At 48.0% G+C, this 18,199-nt stretch overlaps 4 protein-coding genes across 4 annotated transcripts; 2 read left to right on the top strand and 2 right to left on the bottom strand.

The window, feature by feature from the left end:
- Positions 1–3,209: 3,209 nt before the first annotated feature.
- On the bottom strand, positions 3,210–6,782 carry N7471_013062 (heavy metal translocating P-type ATPase; the record flags this gene model as incomplete). The annotated part of the gene is made up of 1 exon (XM_057285781.1): positions 3,210–6,782. The coding sequence occupies one exon, from the start codon at positions 6,780–6,782 to the stop codon at positions 3,210–3,212; it is 3,573 nt and encodes a 1,190-aa protein (XP_057129774.1).
- A 1,010-nt stretch (positions 6,783–7,792) lies between these two features.
- Positions 7,793–8,115, bottom strand: N7471_013061 (uncharacterized protein; the record flags this gene model as incomplete). Its single annotated transcript, XM_057285780.1, has 2 exons — positions 7,793–7,944; positions 8,013–8,115. 2 exons carry the CDS (start codon positions 8,113–8,115, stop codon positions 7,793–7,795), a joined length of 255 nt encoding a protein of 84 aa, XP_057129773.1.
- Positions 8,116–8,460: 345 nt separating this feature from the next.
- On the top strand, positions 8,461–9,175 carry N7471_013060 (DUF4396 domain-containing protein; the record flags this gene model as incomplete). Its single annotated transcript, XM_057285779.1, has 2 exons — positions 8,461–8,818; positions 8,883–9,175. The coding sequence occupies 2 exons, from the start codon at positions 8,461–8,463 to the stop codon at positions 9,173–9,175; spliced, it is 651 nt and encodes a 216-aa protein (XP_057129772.1).
- Positions 9,176–9,649: 474 nt separating this feature from the next.
- N7471_013059 (cation diffusion facilitator family transporter) lies at positions 9,650–11,369 on the top strand (the record flags this gene model as incomplete). Its single annotated transcript, XM_057285778.1, has 9 exons — positions 9,650–9,731; positions 9,815–9,864; positions 9,916–9,960; positions 10,016–10,163; positions 10,224–10,304; positions 10,336–10,544; positions 10,601–10,832; positions 10,913–10,992; positions 11,058–11,369. 9 exons carry the CDS (start codon positions 9,650–9,652, stop codon positions 11,367–11,369), a joined length of 1,239 nt encoding a protein of 412 aa, XP_057129771.1.
- Between the last annotated feature and the right edge of the window lie 6,830 nt (positions 11,370–18,199).

Here is an 18,199-nt window from a genome sequence, read left to right as displayed (position 1 = left end):
TTGGAAGAACAAGTGGGTGGTGGAATCGGTAAGATTTACAGTCAATTGAGTTCCAGGAAGCGCAGCGGCGGCTTCCTCCGGGAGAGCCTTTTGATACCGCCACTTGAATTAGCTCCGAGCTATTTCAGAACTGCCCGAGGTCTCATGGGGGTATAATATCCCAGAAGCTACGAGAGGTCTCCTGAGGGTTATATGGCTCCTAGAAGCGGCTTCTGTACTCCCAGAAACCATATAAAACCTTCCGGGAATAAATGAGCTCTTAGGGCTAAGGTGTACATTCCTTGCACTGATAGAGCCGTCTACAGGAACGTAACTGGTCTCCTGATAGTGAAAATGGGTAGTAGTCTTACAAGCTACGTATGATTTCCAAAGGCTATGTGGCTCCTGGGCGACTCGCATGTTTCCAGTGTCAGCCTTTGAAGTCTTTCCAAAAGCCAAGGTTGATGGCTATTTACACAGAGCAGACCGTCAATCATTACCGATAATTGTATTGAGCCACACAAGGATAAACATCAACGTGGGAATACTGCTCTAGATGGACCATGATAAATTGGATAGTCAAATCGAGAGATGCCTAGCGAGTCTACAGTGTAATAAGTGCATTACGTTGCATGAACCTATCATTCGCATCTCTCTAATGGCTCTGAATTCCCCTTCCATCCCTCACTCTTCCAAAAATCATGACGAAATTCTGCGATTCTTTTTATTCGAAATCCTCCCTGTCTTGTTACTTCACAGCCCCACTCTGGAACCACGTTGAACCACTACTTTGACTGTTTTGTAGCTCGGTGCGTGTACTCTGCTAGTGACCACGTAAGTCACGCACGACTAAACGAACGGAAGGCATGATGACAACTAAAGACCCGAAAGCTGCCTGGCCAACGGCTCCATAATACATAATCTTGTAAAATGGAATGTGGTCCTTGCTGTCAAACAGCTCGAATAATGTCTGAAAGCCGTGGGCGCGGCTGGCAATCCAACCCCCTAAGGAGAGCACGATCATGCTCACGACGATTTGAATGCAACCGTAACAAACCGAGCGGTGCAGGTCTCTTGTAGCCACTTCGGATATACCACGAGGATTAACCCGAATATGGAAAACAGGGCTGAAACCAGGGCCGCAATCACCATGCCGTCGACGACGTTGTCCATGAGGTTTTGAAACGTGAGGTCCAAAATAGAGTCGCTCGGCGTCACGAGGTCGGATTTTGCACGGTCTCGTAGGGCGACCGTAAAGTGTACAGTGGCAGAACTGAGACTGGCAAGGGCTAGCCAGGTGCTGGTAAGGGAACTAATGACAAGACGCATCCGAATCATGGCCGCGACAGTAACCAATGCATTTTGTATCCGCAAAAAGTGAATTACCGAATGTAAGATGGTGAGGCAGGTCTCGGCCAAGGGAACACAGTAGAATAAAGTAAAGAATAGCAGCAGAATGATGAAGCAGGTCAATCTCTGAGCACGGTAAATTTATATGTGCTATGCGCTCTTCACACAAATGCTGCCTTAACAAAGAATGGCCAAGCTGATAGTGAGCCGTGCCAGGTGCTTTTTTCATGTTTTGTTGCCTCAGCGGCAATCCTTATAGGCGCTTTTTCGGTAAGAATGTTTCATGTAGAAGCACTATTTCTATCCTTGAGATCGACGGCCACGGAAACCGTCTCCGATACTTGGTAGTAAAGCAGCACTAGGAATCATCTGTGTATTCCTAGGATTTACTGTCCTGTGAAACGGGGCCAGTATATTATCATCATCTCCAGGACGGGCGATAGATTGTGCATAACATATTTCAAGCCAGATAGTGATCCTATGAAAGTATCCGATACTCGAGGAACACATTCTTTGCTGTTGATTGATAAGCTACCGAACACTCCCACTGGAAGACAAATCCCCTATTTTCTGTCGTTTCTGTTGAGCTTACTGTGTTTTTTTGCCAGCTAGCTTAAGATCTGCTTCCAACCATAAGGCAACCCTTACTGTCCGTTGAACCAACGCAGCCGATGAAGAATCGATTTTGAACTGTGAAATTTAGCCAAATCACGCTAGTGAGAAGGTAACTAACATAGCTCAAGTAGATATTTTCTATGGGCGCAAAACACACATGCTGTTGGTGTTCAGTGATTTTTATGTTCAACGTTGATGTAAACGTTGACATCAACTTTCTGACACCGACCACCACCCGTACATCGCCAAAGGTGGTTATCTGAGAATAATCAGCGAACGTATCAGCACGATACTACCAAGCTATCGTGGACGAGGCCAAAGGCTCCAGTGCTCCTGGAAGCACAAACAAGACTCCGCCAGTCGTCTATTTTACTGTGGATTTTCGCGCGGCTGAATCATGACGCAATGACAGCCCCCGAGATATCGGAAATGCATTTCGGTTCCGCATGTTTCTATTCATGACCGGCTTCTGGAGGCAGTGATGGGTCGCGCCTGTCTGTATGGGTACCAATTAGAGGGCGAGCGGGGCGAACCACCAAGGTAAAACCCTGCAGGTCCTATACGTAGCGAACTACGGAGCACGGCGAAGCACAAAATACTAACACTAGATACATTCAAGCTAAGAGGAAATCTTCATACTTGTTCACATTATGAGGATAGTGGTTTGATATAGCACCTGCGACCCTAGGAGCTTCGAAGCGGAGACCACCAAGCAGGCCCTAGAGCGCCTCGTAGGCGCAGCTGGGCTAGACGCAATCCGACCATTCCGAACTCCCTGTTTATTTACTATACCGAAGACTGGCCGCTTTCAGCGCCACCTTTTCATTTCTTACTCAGAGGTGGATTATGTACATGGTTTAGCCAAGTGGCAGATCCAGGAAATAAAACGCTTGCCCAGCAATAGATGCGGCCCCGGCCCTTAGCGCATTTTCTTTCACTTGCGAGAGTATCATTTGCTCTGCATCTTGGTTAGTGTTTAAAACTTCACAAATTCTAGGAGCCAGCCACAAAGTACAAACAATGGTTTCAAAAACGAAGGCATGGGTTTTAACAGGCCTCAATTAGAATAGGCAACCGCATCCTTCATTTCCTGCTACCAACTAGATCTCGTAAGTGACTGGACAGCAGGGGCTCTATCACTGGAGTAGCTTCCTTAAGTAGCCTGGCAATGCAATATATTAAACGCTCCGACTATTAATATGTTTTATATAACAACATAGGACGACTTGGTCACCGAAACTTTACAAAAACCCCGTTCCCACCATTTACTGCTTGTTCGATTTCTTGCTCCGGAAGCCGACCAAAGGCAACCGAGTCCTCATAAGCAGACTACTGCAGATGACACTGACACTGCTCAAAGCCATGGCAAGACTCGCCCACACCGGGTCCAAACGAACATGCTTTCCGTTACTCACGATGGGATAGAAGACACCGGCAGCCACAGGCACGGCAATGCAGTTGTAAATTAAAGCCCAGAAAAAATTGAACTTGATCCGGCGGAACACCATGCGACTCAGGTCGATGAGGGTCAGAAGCGATGTCAGACCGGAAGAGACAAGCACGAATTCAGCCGCGGAGATAGCAATGTCTGAGCCGGATCCAATGGCAATGCCAACGTCGGCAGCTGTCAGTGCGGGAGAATCATTGATACCATCGCCAACCATGGCCACGATCGCCCGCTTCCTGTTGGGGGCTGACTGGCTGCCGAACCAACCAGAACGGCCCGGCTTTTGCAGGACGCGTTGCAGGTAGCGCACTTTCTCTGCCTTTTGCTCTGGCAGGACGCCTGCGATGATGTTATCAGGCGGGATTCCGACGATCTTGCCAACGGCGTTGGCAGTCGTTGGATTGTCTCCGGAGATCATCCAGACATCGATTCCACGGTCACGAAGGGCGTGGAGAACACCCTTGGCCTCTGGTCGGACCGGATCGGCGACAGCCAGCATGATAGACAATTTCCAGGGGACGGAAGCATCGGCAGCCTGAGCACGGGTGCCAACCAAAACGACGGATTTAGCCTCCTGCTTCCATGTCATGAGTGTGTCCAGGTTGACTGAGGAGAGGACGATGTTGTAATCCTGCACCAGCGCCTCATTACCAATGATCACCTCGAGACCTGTCTTGGTGTCTTGGTTGCGAAGTGTGAAAACACCCTTAAGACCCTTGCCTGGGATTTCGTTTGCCGAGACGGTCTTCAGAGCTGAAGGCTTCTGGGTAGCGGCGAAAGCGACCATAGCCTTGGCGATAGGATGACTGCTGCTCTGTTCAAGCTCCAAAACCGCGCCCCAGATGTCAGCGATGTTGTTGCCCTCGTGAGCAACCTCATGGTTAGTAATCGATGGTTCTCCGCCCTCAGTAATCGTGCCAGTCTTGTCAAAGGCAATGCAATCGAGCTGACTGGCCTCCTGGAATGCTTCACCACCTCCCTTGACAAGTATACCATGCTGAGCGGCCAATCCACCACCCACGAACAGAGCTGTTGGGGCAGCGAGTCCAATTCCACAGGGGCAGGCAACGACAAAGATAGAGATGGCGAACTGCAACGACCAGAACTCCCATCCTCCAGGGCCATCTTGCCACGCTTCTGGCAGTCGGCCTGAAAGGCCAAGGGCCAACCAGATCAACCAATCGGCGACAGCTATCAAAGTCACGACGGGAACGAAATAGCTTGTGAGAAGGTCCGCTGTCCGCTCGATGGGGGCTCTTCGAATCTGGCCCTCTCGCACGGCACCGATAACTTGGTCGAGTATCGAGTCACCGGAGAGACGAGTGATCTTGATCGTGACAGGATTGGCTTGATTAATAGTTCCAGAGAACACTTCATCGCCAACCGACTTCTCCACCGGAAGGGATTCGCCGGTCAAACTTGATTCATCAAAACGGGAGGTTCCAGTAATGATAGTTCCATCGTAGGGTGGGGAGGCGCCATTGGTCACTCGAACCAGGTCCCCAAACTCCAGCTGGTCAATTGAAACGGTAGATGTGGTCTCTGCTTCGTCTGCATGGGCCGGCATAATCAGAACCGCTTCAGTTGGCCGCAATTTGCCGAGTAATCCCACCGCGTCACCAGCCTTCGCCTTGCTGTATGCTTCAAGCAAGCGACCAATCATCAAGAACATAGTTAGAAAGACAACGGAGTCAAAGAATGTTTCGGTATGGTGCATTTTCATCATGTCCGCTGGTTGGGTGGCATTGATGGCGAGAACAGCAATCGAAGCGAAGTAGGCGATTGAAGTACCTAAGGACATGAGCATATCCATACTTCCGAAGCGGAGGAAACGGCGAAGAATCGGAGTCTTGCTTCCTGGTCGCCAGAGGGCCACGAGCTCATGCATCGTCCTGCGGTGGAACAGCCCGGCAGAGTAGAAATAGACAGGGGTGGCCATGATGAAAAGAGCCCATTCCATTCGTGTTGCCTGCCCAGCCCACATCGGTTCATTCAGGAATTTCTTTCCGGGGTTATTAGCAGACACCAACGACATATAGACGATACCGATGATGAAGGTGGGAATCGCGACCAGAACAGCGAGGATTAAGCGTCTGGCAATAGACCACTGGTGTCGACGATGCATGGCCTGTGAACGTTCCTCCAAAGTAGGCGGATGATACACTGACACTGTAAAGGCCTTATCAACGTCAGCGATAGCGCGCAGAATGTCGCGGATAGTCCGTTTCGGTATCTCGGGAAGATAGCGAATCTTGAGCCGGGGCTGTTGGGAGGTGGGCAGCTCTAACAGCTCGACCTCGTCGCCGTACGCGCTGGCCAAGGCATCGACAATCCTCTGGGGACACTGTTCACAATGTATGCCGTCGACCTGAATCTGGATCTCGCGCTCCGAAATTGACGAGTTGGATGAGACCTGACTCTCGAAATCACTCAGGGTGGCCTTGTAGCCCAACTCGCCGATTATTTTGGCAATGTCTTCCAGATGATCTTTGCCAAGGTACTCGACTGTGGCACTGCCGGACACAAGATTGACATCGACCTTAGTGATCCATTCATGCTGGTTCAGCGTGTCGGTGACCTTGCCAACGCAAGAGCTGCAACTCATCCCCTCGATAATATAAGACGCGCGCCATGCGTCGTCCACCAGCGCAGATAGTGGATTGGGTCTTTGGGGTCGAATCTCCTCGGTGTCAACCACCTCTACCTCGTACCCAGATTCCCGGACAGTTTGGAGTATCTCGTCCGTATGTGCGCTGTCAGCGAGGACCACGACTGCACTACTGGTCAAAAGGTTCACATCCATTGACAGGATCCATAGCCGGCCTTGCAAGGCGCCGGTGATTTTCCCCACACAGGAACTGCACGACATGCCACTGATCGCCAGGGAGATGCGATACTTCACTCCAGTAAGACGATCGTCCATGACAGAGGTCAACGATTCGTCGCTAGACAGCGTGGTCGTCGATTTGCCCATGGGCGACAACTCCTGTTCCGCCGTCTTTGGGGCGGCCAGATGGGCTTTGCATGCCTCACATTGACGGATATGCTTTTCTGACTGGAAATGGACATCGTAATGGTCGCGGTTGCTCTTGGTGGTCGACTTAGAGGTGTAGTCGTGTGCTTCGATGTTGCCATCATGGAAGACTGACGGCAAAACGCTGTCTAGTTCGAAGCCGGCATCTGTGAGGGTACGTGCGATGCGAGATGCACTTAGAGTGATGGGATGGACGACCTTGATTTCGTGGAGGACGATGGACGTTGCGACAGAGAACGGAGCAGGTCTGAGTGCGGACAGAGTTTCTTGCACGGTTGCAACACAGGATGGACAGTGTAGATTGTCCACGAGAATAGTGGTAAGCCTCGATTGAGGCGGAGATAGTAGTTCGCTCATGCTCAGGAAGTAGAGCAGAAATAGGTGAATTTGAAGTCCCAAAAGATTAAAAATATGTATGTGGATATGAATGAGAAGAGGGTGGGAAATACGGTGGAAGAGGGAAATATATAGAGTTATGAGCATTCCTAATTGCGTTCGTACAGAGGCAAAATGATGACTCTTCGCTTCTTCAAAATGGAATGAAGAAGAACATTTACTCCGTGACGCTAACGCGATATTCACGCAAATTCAAAGAAATTCCCATTGACTGGATTGAGTAGTCACGAAGTCCGAGCCATGTGGGTCCGAAAACCCTAATTTGGCTGCGGGAATTGTGCGTTGCATGTCGGGATGACACATCGTGTTCAAGATTCTCTAGCAAATTTCACGGCCCCGGGGTAGATCTTCAATTACGCTTTGTTCCGAGATGCCATTTGGGTGGCGATGGCAGACCCCGATATACTTAACGTTCCAATGAAGTTTTAGGCTGTCCCCCATTGCAAGCTAACCGGTCAGCACTCTCAGCATTCATCTTATTGTAGCTGGTAGTATCCACTTTTCCTGACTCTCTAGATATACATGAATTATTACAATGTGACAGAAATCTGGCTGTACGATAATGTATGGTATGGCACGAAGATATTTAATTCTCTGGATGACCAAAACTGACAAAATCCACTATTTAAACAATCTGTGTGGACATGATGGCTAACTAGTAATAAGCACTTTTGTATGCCATTTACCATGGCATCGGTCCGGGGAAAGTCCGGGTATTGTGCTCTGTTTCAACTAGGTATTGCAACCTTGGCTTTTGACACGATGCTTACAATAAATTGGCTAATTTTGCGTGGATATGAATGATAGATGCAGATCCTATAAGACATTGCGGTTGAGTGAATTTGAACTACTGGTAGCAAGTGGAAGGCATAAATGTATCGTAGGTGACAGAAGTACTACCAGAACTAGAGCTCTATAAAGACTAGGTGATACATGAACCCCGCAAGGCAATCAAGGCGGAATTTCCCGTTCTAAACAGTCTGAGCAGCTCCGTCAGCTTCACCGCTGCGGACATTCTTTTCCTTCGCCTTGATGGCACCCAACACGGTTTCAAAAGAAAGGCAATGCTCAGCCACAACGAAGACGGTCTGTTCTTCAAGGTTGATCTCAAGCTTCTTCACTCCTGCGCCACGCAATATCCAGAAAATATTAAAAAATTGAGCAGTATAATGAAAAGGCTGGGTTACGAACCGCTGAGTGCGTTGAGGGCTTCCTGGACGGCAGAAACACAGCCACCGCACGCCATCTGGACGTTGAACTTGTACTCGTGATCCGGAGAAGTGCTGCAGCACATTTTGAAGTTGATAAATTGAATGAGGACAAGGGAGCGAAGATGGAGAGAAGAAAAAAGTAGAACAACGATAGCGAGTGAGTCTGGGAGAAGAGTTGAAATCAAGGAAATTACGAGGACATTGACCTCCCTTTTATGTTTCTCGAGATATCTAGCCCCCCTGAGTTTTCCTATGTCATGGCATTCTATTCAGTCTGACTGGATCGTGGAGCCGACCCGTTGCGCGAATTGTGCGTTTCTCGTACCAACCACAACCACCAACTCGGACGCTACTTAACTAGACTCGGGTTGGGCTTTTATCATTTCATGCACTTCCATCACATACCATCTCGCTACAATTTCTCCCACATGGTGTATAGAACAGGGCTTCTACTTCATTCTAGGCTGATGGCGCGAGCGACCTCTTCTGGCTTTCGTCGCGCCTTCTCGAGCTCGTCAGCCGTCCAGTCCTGTTGTTCGGGCAAGAAGTCAGCGTTAAAAAATCCTGATTCTATAGCTGACAGCAATGGGCCGGCAATCAGAGCTTCTCAGCCAATCCATTCAGCTTGGAAAATGGGGGTTTGGACTAATAGGCCGGCGTGGAAGCGTGCCGGTCTCAATACTCTGCGCTGTCTCATGGGCTGCACCGTCGGCGATTTCTCTGCCCTATGGATGCTTCAGTCCTACTGCCCAGAGCTCGGCATGGGAAATATCATGATGGCCTCCAGTGAGTTCATTCCATGGCCCATTAAGCGGTGAAAGACACGTGTAGCTAATGATTGGAAATGCAGTGGCAAGCGGCATCACGACTTCAATCATACTCGAAACAATTCTTCTTCGGCGCGGTGCCGACCAGCTTTCGTGGCCCATGGCGGCACGCACTGCGATGGGCATGAGTATGACTTCCATGGTGGCTATGGAGTTGGCCGAGAACATGGTGGACTATCATTTGACGGGGGGTCAGGTCAACTTCGAGGATCCGCAGTTTTGGATAGCGGCGGGTTTATCGATCGGAGCCGGGTTTCTAGCCCCATTACCGTACAACTATTTACGTCTGCGAAAGTACGGACGGGCGTGTCATTGAGCCTTCAGAATGAATGAATACAATTTTATTTTCTTTCTCGCCGATTGTTTGCCACGAGAAAAAAAGTACAATGGCAATCGAAATTCCGTAGCTGAACGCCTAAACTACTTCGGAGATCAGTCCTTCCTATCCAAGTAAATCAATTGTCCGTACCCAGCTATTCATGTGATTTGTCGAGTCCCCTAGCTACTCCAGGAATTTCAACAAGTATCGTATGATCAGAAATTAAGACCCACTTTCTATCACGGTGGGTCTCTGAACTGTATCTGTAATTTCTTGGCGATGACACCATGCCTCGGACATTCTGTCAGGATCTCGGACCTTTCGCCTTCCCGATATAGTAATGCTTTTCCCGTGCTCCGGGGCAATGGAGGATTTGGTCATATATGGCCATATGTGAAAATTCCGCACAACTGGTCTACTCGTGCACTGTTTTCGATTTCCCGTCATTCTTTCAAACATCATTCGCCAAAGATGGCTTTCAAGATCACCCGAATCCAACGCCTGAGCGCGGTTATACTCATTTCTATGTCATTCTTTATCGCGGAAATAGCAGGTAATCAAGAGTTAAGATTAAACTCGCTCCAATTCTGGAATTTTATTGTGTAGAAAACAGAGGTCTAACATAACCTGGTCTAGTTGGCTTCTACACGGGCTCGCTGGCCCTTATGGCTGATGCATTTCATTATGTATGTGCGCCTTGACTTGGACGATGAAAACAAACTAATTACTATTTCTAGTTGAGTGATATTTTTGGCTTTGTTATTGCTCTCATTGCTGCTATCGTAGGTTTTGTTCGATGGCATATGATCCGCCCTCAGTTGTGCTGACAATCAAAAGGTCTCAGAGAAAGCTACAGCACCTCCTTCTTTAACATTTGGCTGGCAACGAGCGCAATTACTAGGTGCTTTCTTCAACGGCGTTTTACTGCTTGGTCTGGGAATCAGCATTTTCCTGCAGTCTATCGAGCGGTTTATCAGTTTGGAGCGTGTGTATCCGCGAGCAGACTTGGGCCGATATATGTGGCTAACTCCTCTGTGCTGTCTAGGAGTTGATGATCCAAAACTGGTTGTGATTATTGGCTGTGTAGGATTCGGCCTCAACTTGATTAGTTTAACTTTCTTGCACGGTAAAGCGTCTTCCCACATATCATCCCCAAGGGCATGAATTTGACGAAGGCTTCACAGAACATGACCACGACCGCGACCATGGAGGTGACGAACATGATCATGGACACACCCACGTGCAAGATCATGGTCATGATCATCATGAACATGAACATGAGCGTGGGGATCATGACAGTGATGGTCACAATGATCACAATGACTCTCAAGTGGCCCGAGAGCACGCTGCCCTTATCAACGAGAAGGTCAGTCTCTCCGATATATTATTCTTTAATCTGTTTTCTCATCGCGATATTTCTAGCACATCACCCACAAACACCACATGAATGCCGCATCCTGGAAGCCACGAAAGAACTTTGATCTTGCTCTTATGGGTGTCTTTATTCATATCATGGGCGACTGTGCCAACAACGTCGGTGTAATCATTTCAGGACTAGTCATTTGGCTGGCCAACTATAGTGGTCGGTATTATGCGGACCCTGCCGTCGGTATGGCTATCGCGATCATGATCTTTGCCTCCTCTTTGCCATTAGGTGAGCCACCCAGAAACCCCCTTCGATTTCATCAAGATCCCTGCGTGTTGCGATTACTCAGTTGTTGACGTTTCGATTAGTGAAACGGAGCGGGTTGATTCTACTCCAAAGTGCCCCTCAAGGCGTCGAGCATGACGATGTCAAACATGATCTAGAGCAGGTAAGTAATCCGGTCTTCGTGACCAACCCGTAAACTACTTGTTGCTGGTACTATCGAGGTTGCAGATCCCTGGAATTGCCGCTGTCCATGAACTTCACATATGGCGCCTGAACCAGAAGAAGTCTCTCGCCTCCACACACCTTGTCCTCGATGAGACCAGTGATGAAACTGATTTCAATAAGCTGGCTAAGACGGTGAATGAGTGTTTTCACGCTTATGGTATCCACTCGGTGACCCTTCAGCTAGAGACCATTCCAGGCCGCAAGGGAAATGAAGTGGTTGGGGTGGCGAATCATCGAGATGGAAGGGTAAGCCTAGCGACAAATTGCCAGCTAATCTGTGGGAAACTTTGTGAGGATCTATCATGCTGCCAATGAGTTGTCTCTACGGGGAAGACTCATGTGAAATCACGGGCTGTACAAAAGAAGGATGGAAATAATTGAGTAAATTTCCGGCGAGGCATCTATTCGCTCAGTCTATGTGCCAGCTTAATATCGAGGTAAAGCCTCCGTTGGGGCTAGAATACAATGGCTTTTTATTCAAGAAATGACATAGCATTGGTCTATGCCATCATTAAGACTGGACGTTGAGGAGTATGCCGTCCACTGAAGACGCAACCGATAGTTGGTCACTATTTCGCTTCATATCTATATTACTATTGCTTTAAAACCATAAGCAAATGACAGAGCATTCGAGACATAATCTCAACACAAATAGCGCTATTTCAGGTACAAAATATAACAAGACCAGGGTTGTAACAAGAGCGAAACTCTCAGCTGTTGAAGGTTCAGTCATTGCTGACTTACATTTCAGTCCCCATTTCGATCCAATGGATAAAGTTTCCAAGTAACAACTGGTAGGTCTGAGAACCGACATGACGAAGCTAAACTGGTAACCACGATAAATCGTGAATAGCTTCTTACTCATGAAATGGAAAGGTTTTGTTGTCAAACATCAACAAAACATTGGCCTCTCCACGCCACAGGGATTATATCTATGTTAGGACTTTCGTCATCAGCATCCTTTTCATGAATCATCTGAAAACTTGCCCTTCTTCACAAAGGCCAGTACTTACACTGCCCCGCCCCACTCAAGTCTAGGGCTAGGTGTACGTAAGGGAGAAACGGATTGTCAGAGAATCCTGTTACCCTGCTTCTCACAACGTGCTGTGCACCAGAGTTGAGTCCACATTCCTCGGAAACATACCTTCCATGTAAGGCAGTCTGTACTCTCCGGGTTTTCGATATTATATGCTCGGCAGATCAGAGTTTCAGATAGGCATCCTTTTGACAATGCACCGAGACCAGGATGCACACACTGTCGGGAATACCATTCAGTGGTTCACATGACCATCCATTTTATTTTATTTTTCCAGTGTTTCTATTATATCACTACATTTGAGGTTAGTGCAAGGCTAATTCTTCATCCGATTATAGGTCTGACACCCTAGTCTTGCATTCTTGGATTGATACTATGGCAGTCACACAGATAAGCACTCCGTAGACTCAATAAGGACATGTCACCGCTGAGACCGGACTGCCGGATGAATGAGCTTCAGGCCAATCTCCAAAGTGTCCGGGGTATCTAGAACTTATGTAAAATTATCTTCTTGCCCCTTGTCTAACAAAATTGTGATAAATGTAAGTTACTGTCACCCCACGATTGTTTTCGTTGCACATCCACTAGGCTTCTGTTCAATCATTCCATTTCAAACTCCTTTTTAAAATTCTTATTATATCCGTAAATCGGCATCAAACAATCCATGCTTCCGTTATGACCAGCTACCAGTTCAATCTCGGATCTTACCGTCGCGCGAGATCCACCGCTCTCAGATATTGATAAGTACTTCGACACCCCTCCGATCAGCGTCGCAGGTACAACCGGCCAGAGCTGGCTCTGTAATTGGTGGAAGATGCACAAAGGCGAGTATCCGCTGATGGTAGCAGCAGCCAGGGACTATCTAGCGATTCCTGCTTCTGAAGTTGCTGTTGAGAGAGTCTTTAGTACAGCGAGGGATGTGCTAGGCATCCGGAGATATTCGAAAGGGGATACCTTAAGAATGCTGATGTTGATTCGCGATGGGTATAAGTGGCATCGACAAATTCAAAAGCAGCTGATATCGTATCGTCAATATCGGTATATCGGCAATATCGTCAACAGCCCTAGCTATGTGGAGCACCGTTCGACCATGTTTGTGTTTAGTGTCCACTCTGGCGGTGAGGTGATCTAGCATGCTCTTGACGATGGAGGAATTTCCATAGTGGATGGTATACCTAGACGTCGGCAAAACCCAACCCGGAACACCTCCATTGAGCCCAAAACCCAGCCCAGCTGTTACCCGGAACACCCCTACTAAGCCCAAGCCCAGCCCAGAACCCAGTTGGGTAACCCAGGTTGTTTCGTAGCACAATCTTCCCAACTAGGATACACCAAGGTTCTAGATGTCATATTCGGAGACACGGGGTGAATAAAGGAAGGGATTATCAAAGAAAGTGTTGTGATATGAGGCTGGTGCAGATCAGGAACATAGCCGCACCATCGGAATTAATTCCCGAGGCGTCTATACGAGGAAGCAAGTCGATTGGAAATCAACTTGGAGCTCATGCTGTATATATAGCCTCACGTATTCCCTCTGGAAGAATAATCAAGATTATACCTCTGAATTACAACAGAAAGTAGAGTGAACTGCAATATGGATGTTGAGGCTTGGTTGGCTCGCCCCTTATATATCTATAGGGGTCGGCACGAATACGAATAAACAAAGCTTCATGTTGAATATCACGGTGGCCGAAGCTTATGGCAGGGATTAGGAACGGATATATAAAAGACGGACTGCCCCTCTTCTGTAAATAGCAATCCTTTAAGCAATTGATTGACTTGTTGTATTCTATTTTACAGGGGCGGGGTGCCTCATATATATCTGTTCCCAATCCCTGCCATAAGGTTCAGCCACCATGATACCCAACACAGCCACCGTGATACTCAACAACTTCACTGCTTATTAATATTCGTGGATCTTTGGTCGCGGTTGGGAACGCCCTGAGCCGCTAGTTTTCGTCAAAAATATATGCCTTGCAGCGGGATTAACGTTCAACCAATCTCCACCATTGATTGACAACATAAAAAATAGGATAGACCCAAAAGATTTATGACCTCTCACGACTAGTTACGAATACGAATATGGAAAATCCTTATTCGTGCCAACCCCTATATATCTAGACTTGGGTAAGAGTGTTGAAAGAGTATCTAGGTATCCTTTCCCATGCGCGGCAGTCCCCCTTGGCTCTAAAATGATGCTCACTTCCGGCGAACACGCCGATCTGGTTGGCAAATCGCCTATTAAATAGAAGTATCGGCTCTCATTGGCTACATGACATCCGAGAGCCCCGCATCATACTGGGGCTGGGTCTACATAACGTGACACGAATTTTTAAAGAACTTGGCTGGTGTAACCCGTTTGACCTACCTCTATTCTGAAGTAGAAAGTTTGGTCTTTAAACATTCAGAAACACAAAACACAGCGCGACTACCATCCATTGAATACCTCAAAATCAATAAAAATATTTTTCTTAATCCAGCATCCTCAGAAGGCCCGGCGAGCCCTTAGGGATGCTCCATTATTTCTTTAGAATCCACCATTTCTAGATTAAAAGCGACTTTCCCCCCCTTCCCTCTCTCCCTTTGGTCCCCTCAAACGACATCGCTGCCATAAACCCAGTTATCCGCATAGCAACGCCAGCAATCCCTTTGATACATTAGCGATTCACTAGTTCCAACTGTGTCTTCGTGATGTCAAACCGGAAAAACTACACTGTCGGTTGGATTTGCGCCATCACCACTGAATATGTGTTACGGACATGCTAGTCACCAATCAGTTGCGGGGACCGCAACTACCGATGGGCCACCGAGAGCCAACCGATCTATCTGTCATCAGGTCACGTGCAACATCCTATACTCTAGGATGCCCGGGCATTCAGGAAAAGAGAAACCGTGATCATGCTCAGTGAGCAAGAGCATGATCAGCCCTGAGCAGGACCCACTTCCAGAGGATATCCGGTACATATGTACCTATATGGAACAGCAAACCTCTGCCGCCAAAGGGAGCCAGAACCGGCCTCCCACTAGCCGTCCCGAAGTATACTTCTTGACACTACGGCTTTGGTTACACTGGTTAATAGGATCCAGGTTGAAGCTAAAGCAAATGATTCCAGAGAGATAGACAAAGCCAATGTATGGGCTACGTGTACGATAAGAGGCTTGGCTATTGGTCTGCCTACATAATAACTCATCCCACAGTTGGAGCCCCGCACGTCCACAGACATGCAGCACTTTTTGGTCAAAGCAGATCCCGCTATTTCCTTTCCCCAGGTCCGACCAAGTTGAGAGCATCTAGTGATTGCCTGCCACCGAATCAATAGATTTCAGGTCGCAGCGAAGCCTTGGATCCTTCAGGAGCTCGTTTGCGACTTGAAGATGCCCCTTTGAATCAGCGTGCCATATCGCAGTCTTTCCCGACTTGTCCACAGCATTGGGATCCGTTCGCGAATCCTCCAAGATGAGCTTCACGAGGTGTAGATCTCGGTCTCCGGAACCAGCCGCCGCTGACAGGGCAGTTTCACCATCTTTGTTGTTTCGACAGTTCATGTCCACTCGGTTGCCCTGCTGCAGCAGGAGATCAACCACCCTAGTTCTACCACACTTCGTAGCAAGCCAAAGTGGGGAATCTTCGTCCGGGCCCACTGCATTACATCGAACATCGTCTCTCCGAAGCAGCAGCTTCACCATAGCAACATTGCCGTCGCGTGCAGCGTGGCCAAGGGGTGTCCAACGGAAATCTCCGGGAATGTTTGGGTCTAACTCGGGGTTTTGGACAAGTCGTTCCACAAGCGAATAGCTCTGTCTGGCCACGGCATGAAAGAGAGGCGTGGTAGATATATCGCTCTTCCAACCGACAGCATTGAGATCCACACCAGTCTCAGCTAGCAGTCGGAAGGAGATGTCATCATGCCCCAGTCGAGTAGACCACCAGAGGGGTGTGTTTCCGTCCATATCTTTGCAGTTGATATCGATGCCCGGGTTGGCTAAAAGCAAATTCACGATAGAAAGGTGATTTCGCTTAGTAGCAACATGAAGAGCAGTAGACCCTGAAGGATCTTGTACCTGCAAATCAATGTTTTGCTGTTCAAGAAGCAGTCCCACGGCTGCCAAATGCCCCTGATCTGCGGCCTGATGTAAAGGAGTGTGTCCACGCCGGTTGGCGGCAATGACATTCGCACCAAATTCGAGTAACAGATCTATCAATTGCGATCGTCCATATTCAGCGGCCAGATACAGTGGCAGCTCGGCACCGTTAATATCTATATCGTTCAGAAATGTTGTCGTGGAATAATGTGCTCTCAGATGCTTCAACAGGAGTCGCGTGATCGAAGCATTGTTTCGCATAATTGCACAGTTGAGCGGTGTGACTCGATCGCGATCCGCCGCCAGTGCATCTTGTCCGCTCTTCAGCAGCAACTTGACATCTGCCACATTGCATTTGGAGACGGCATGCCAAAGAGCTGTTCGATTGTAGGAGTCGCGAAGCTCGAATCTCGCTGGAGTTACTAGATTGCTTGTCTAAACATCAATGGGTCAGTAGTTGACTGCAAGACGATTCAATAGAAGGGAGAATGCTACCATGATTGCATTGTCAGATTGAAAGACACCTGGGATATGAGGCTCTGATGGCTGTGAGGTACTGAAAGATAGCAAGTAAAACGACGGATATAGCACTCTTTAAATATGTACTTGGTCATGCCCTCCATGATTTTGACCTCGTCATTGATGCAAGGGATTGCTATCTCCTGGGATAGCGGATCGGAATCCTAGGAGCGAGATTCTTGTCTGTGAAGGTCTCACGAATACATGGTGGATAGTGTCTCGGCGACATTAAGGACAACTATAGTCGGCGCTAAATACAAGACGTAGCGCGAGGAATCAGTAGAGAGAGGCTTCCTCGGGTTTAGGAGGACCTAAATGTTGAACAAAAATGGGACACGCCGTGTCATAGATACAGTCAAACAGCGATATGAGGTGCAAGACTATTCAGGTGCTCGCTCCACACCATACGCACCATGTGGGTCCCGCGCAGATCATATCCTCTTGTAGCATGTGTATGATAGTTGTGCCCTGAAACGAACGAAGTGAGAGAAAGGGATTCTCCGCCCGCGGGGGGACCCCTGTTCCAAAAACTTTATTTTTTTGGCTGTTGTTAGCCAAATTATGGCTTCTGATTCGCTAGTCTGATCCACTGCTGGCCTCTGATTCGCTCCTTTCTCATTTCTTCTTATTCCACGCCCTCTTCTGATTGCTTTTCAAGAATTCTTCTTCTTGGGTTAGTGTTGGCGTTTTTTATTCTGCTCTACTGGCTCTTTCCTCCATAACCCTAACAGCTGACTCTTTAACCCTAGTGTCTGTGCTTTATATTTGCTGCTTATTCGTTATACCGTCACGTTCATTGCTTGCATGCTTTTGCTACGCACTTCTTTAAGGTCTTCTTCTAATTGGTCTGCAACCTGTTTGTCCTTCGTATTCGATTATATATAGGAAGCGGGGTTAGGCTGCAATGCACCATTCTCTGAATATGGAGCAAAACTAACCTCAGGAAAACCTGCTTATTTATTTGGAATTTTTGGCCTCACAGTCTACGCTTTTGGTCTGCCGAATCTTGATAGACTCTCATAACTTCATTCGCGTCTAAATTAAAGGAGCGAGCCTTCGTGCTCACCCAAATTTGAGGATGGAGAGCCTTACCTTTGCAAGCCCATTCCTTCACTGCCCGAACCCCAGAGCAGGGAGGACCAAGATACCATCCTCGGGCTCATTGCAAGGTGAGAAGCAGAACACATAGCGCTTTCTAGTAGTGCATATTAAGCATGGTCACTAACATAAAACAGCTTGCATCTCAACTCGGACTAAAGCGACTTGACTATTATTTGCAAGGATAGGGTTTTCTCGGCTCATAAGCTTGTTATTTGTGCAAGATCAAAATACTTTCGTGGTGCTTGGTATACCAGGTTTAGGGTGATACAAATTCCACCTGCTAAGCCTTTTAAGACTCAGGCTAACAAGCGGCGGGGGTTTTCAGGAGACCGAACACCCGATTAATCTAAACGATAAAGACCCTATCCTCACCGAAAAAGTGTTCAAATCCCTATATACCAGAAAT

This window comes from Penicillium samsonianum (genome assembly GCF_028829775.1).
Source record: "Penicillium samsonianum strain IBT 33392 chromosome Unknown utg000008l_segment0_segment0, whole genome shotgun sequence".
In the NCBI taxonomy this organism is placed as follows: domain Eukaryota; kingdom Fungi; phylum Ascomycota; class Eurotiomycetes; order Eurotiales; family Aspergillaceae; genus Penicillium; species Penicillium samsonianum.
Note: the sequence above shows the minus strand (reverse complement) of the source record. Positions and strands in the feature narration are given on the sequence as shown.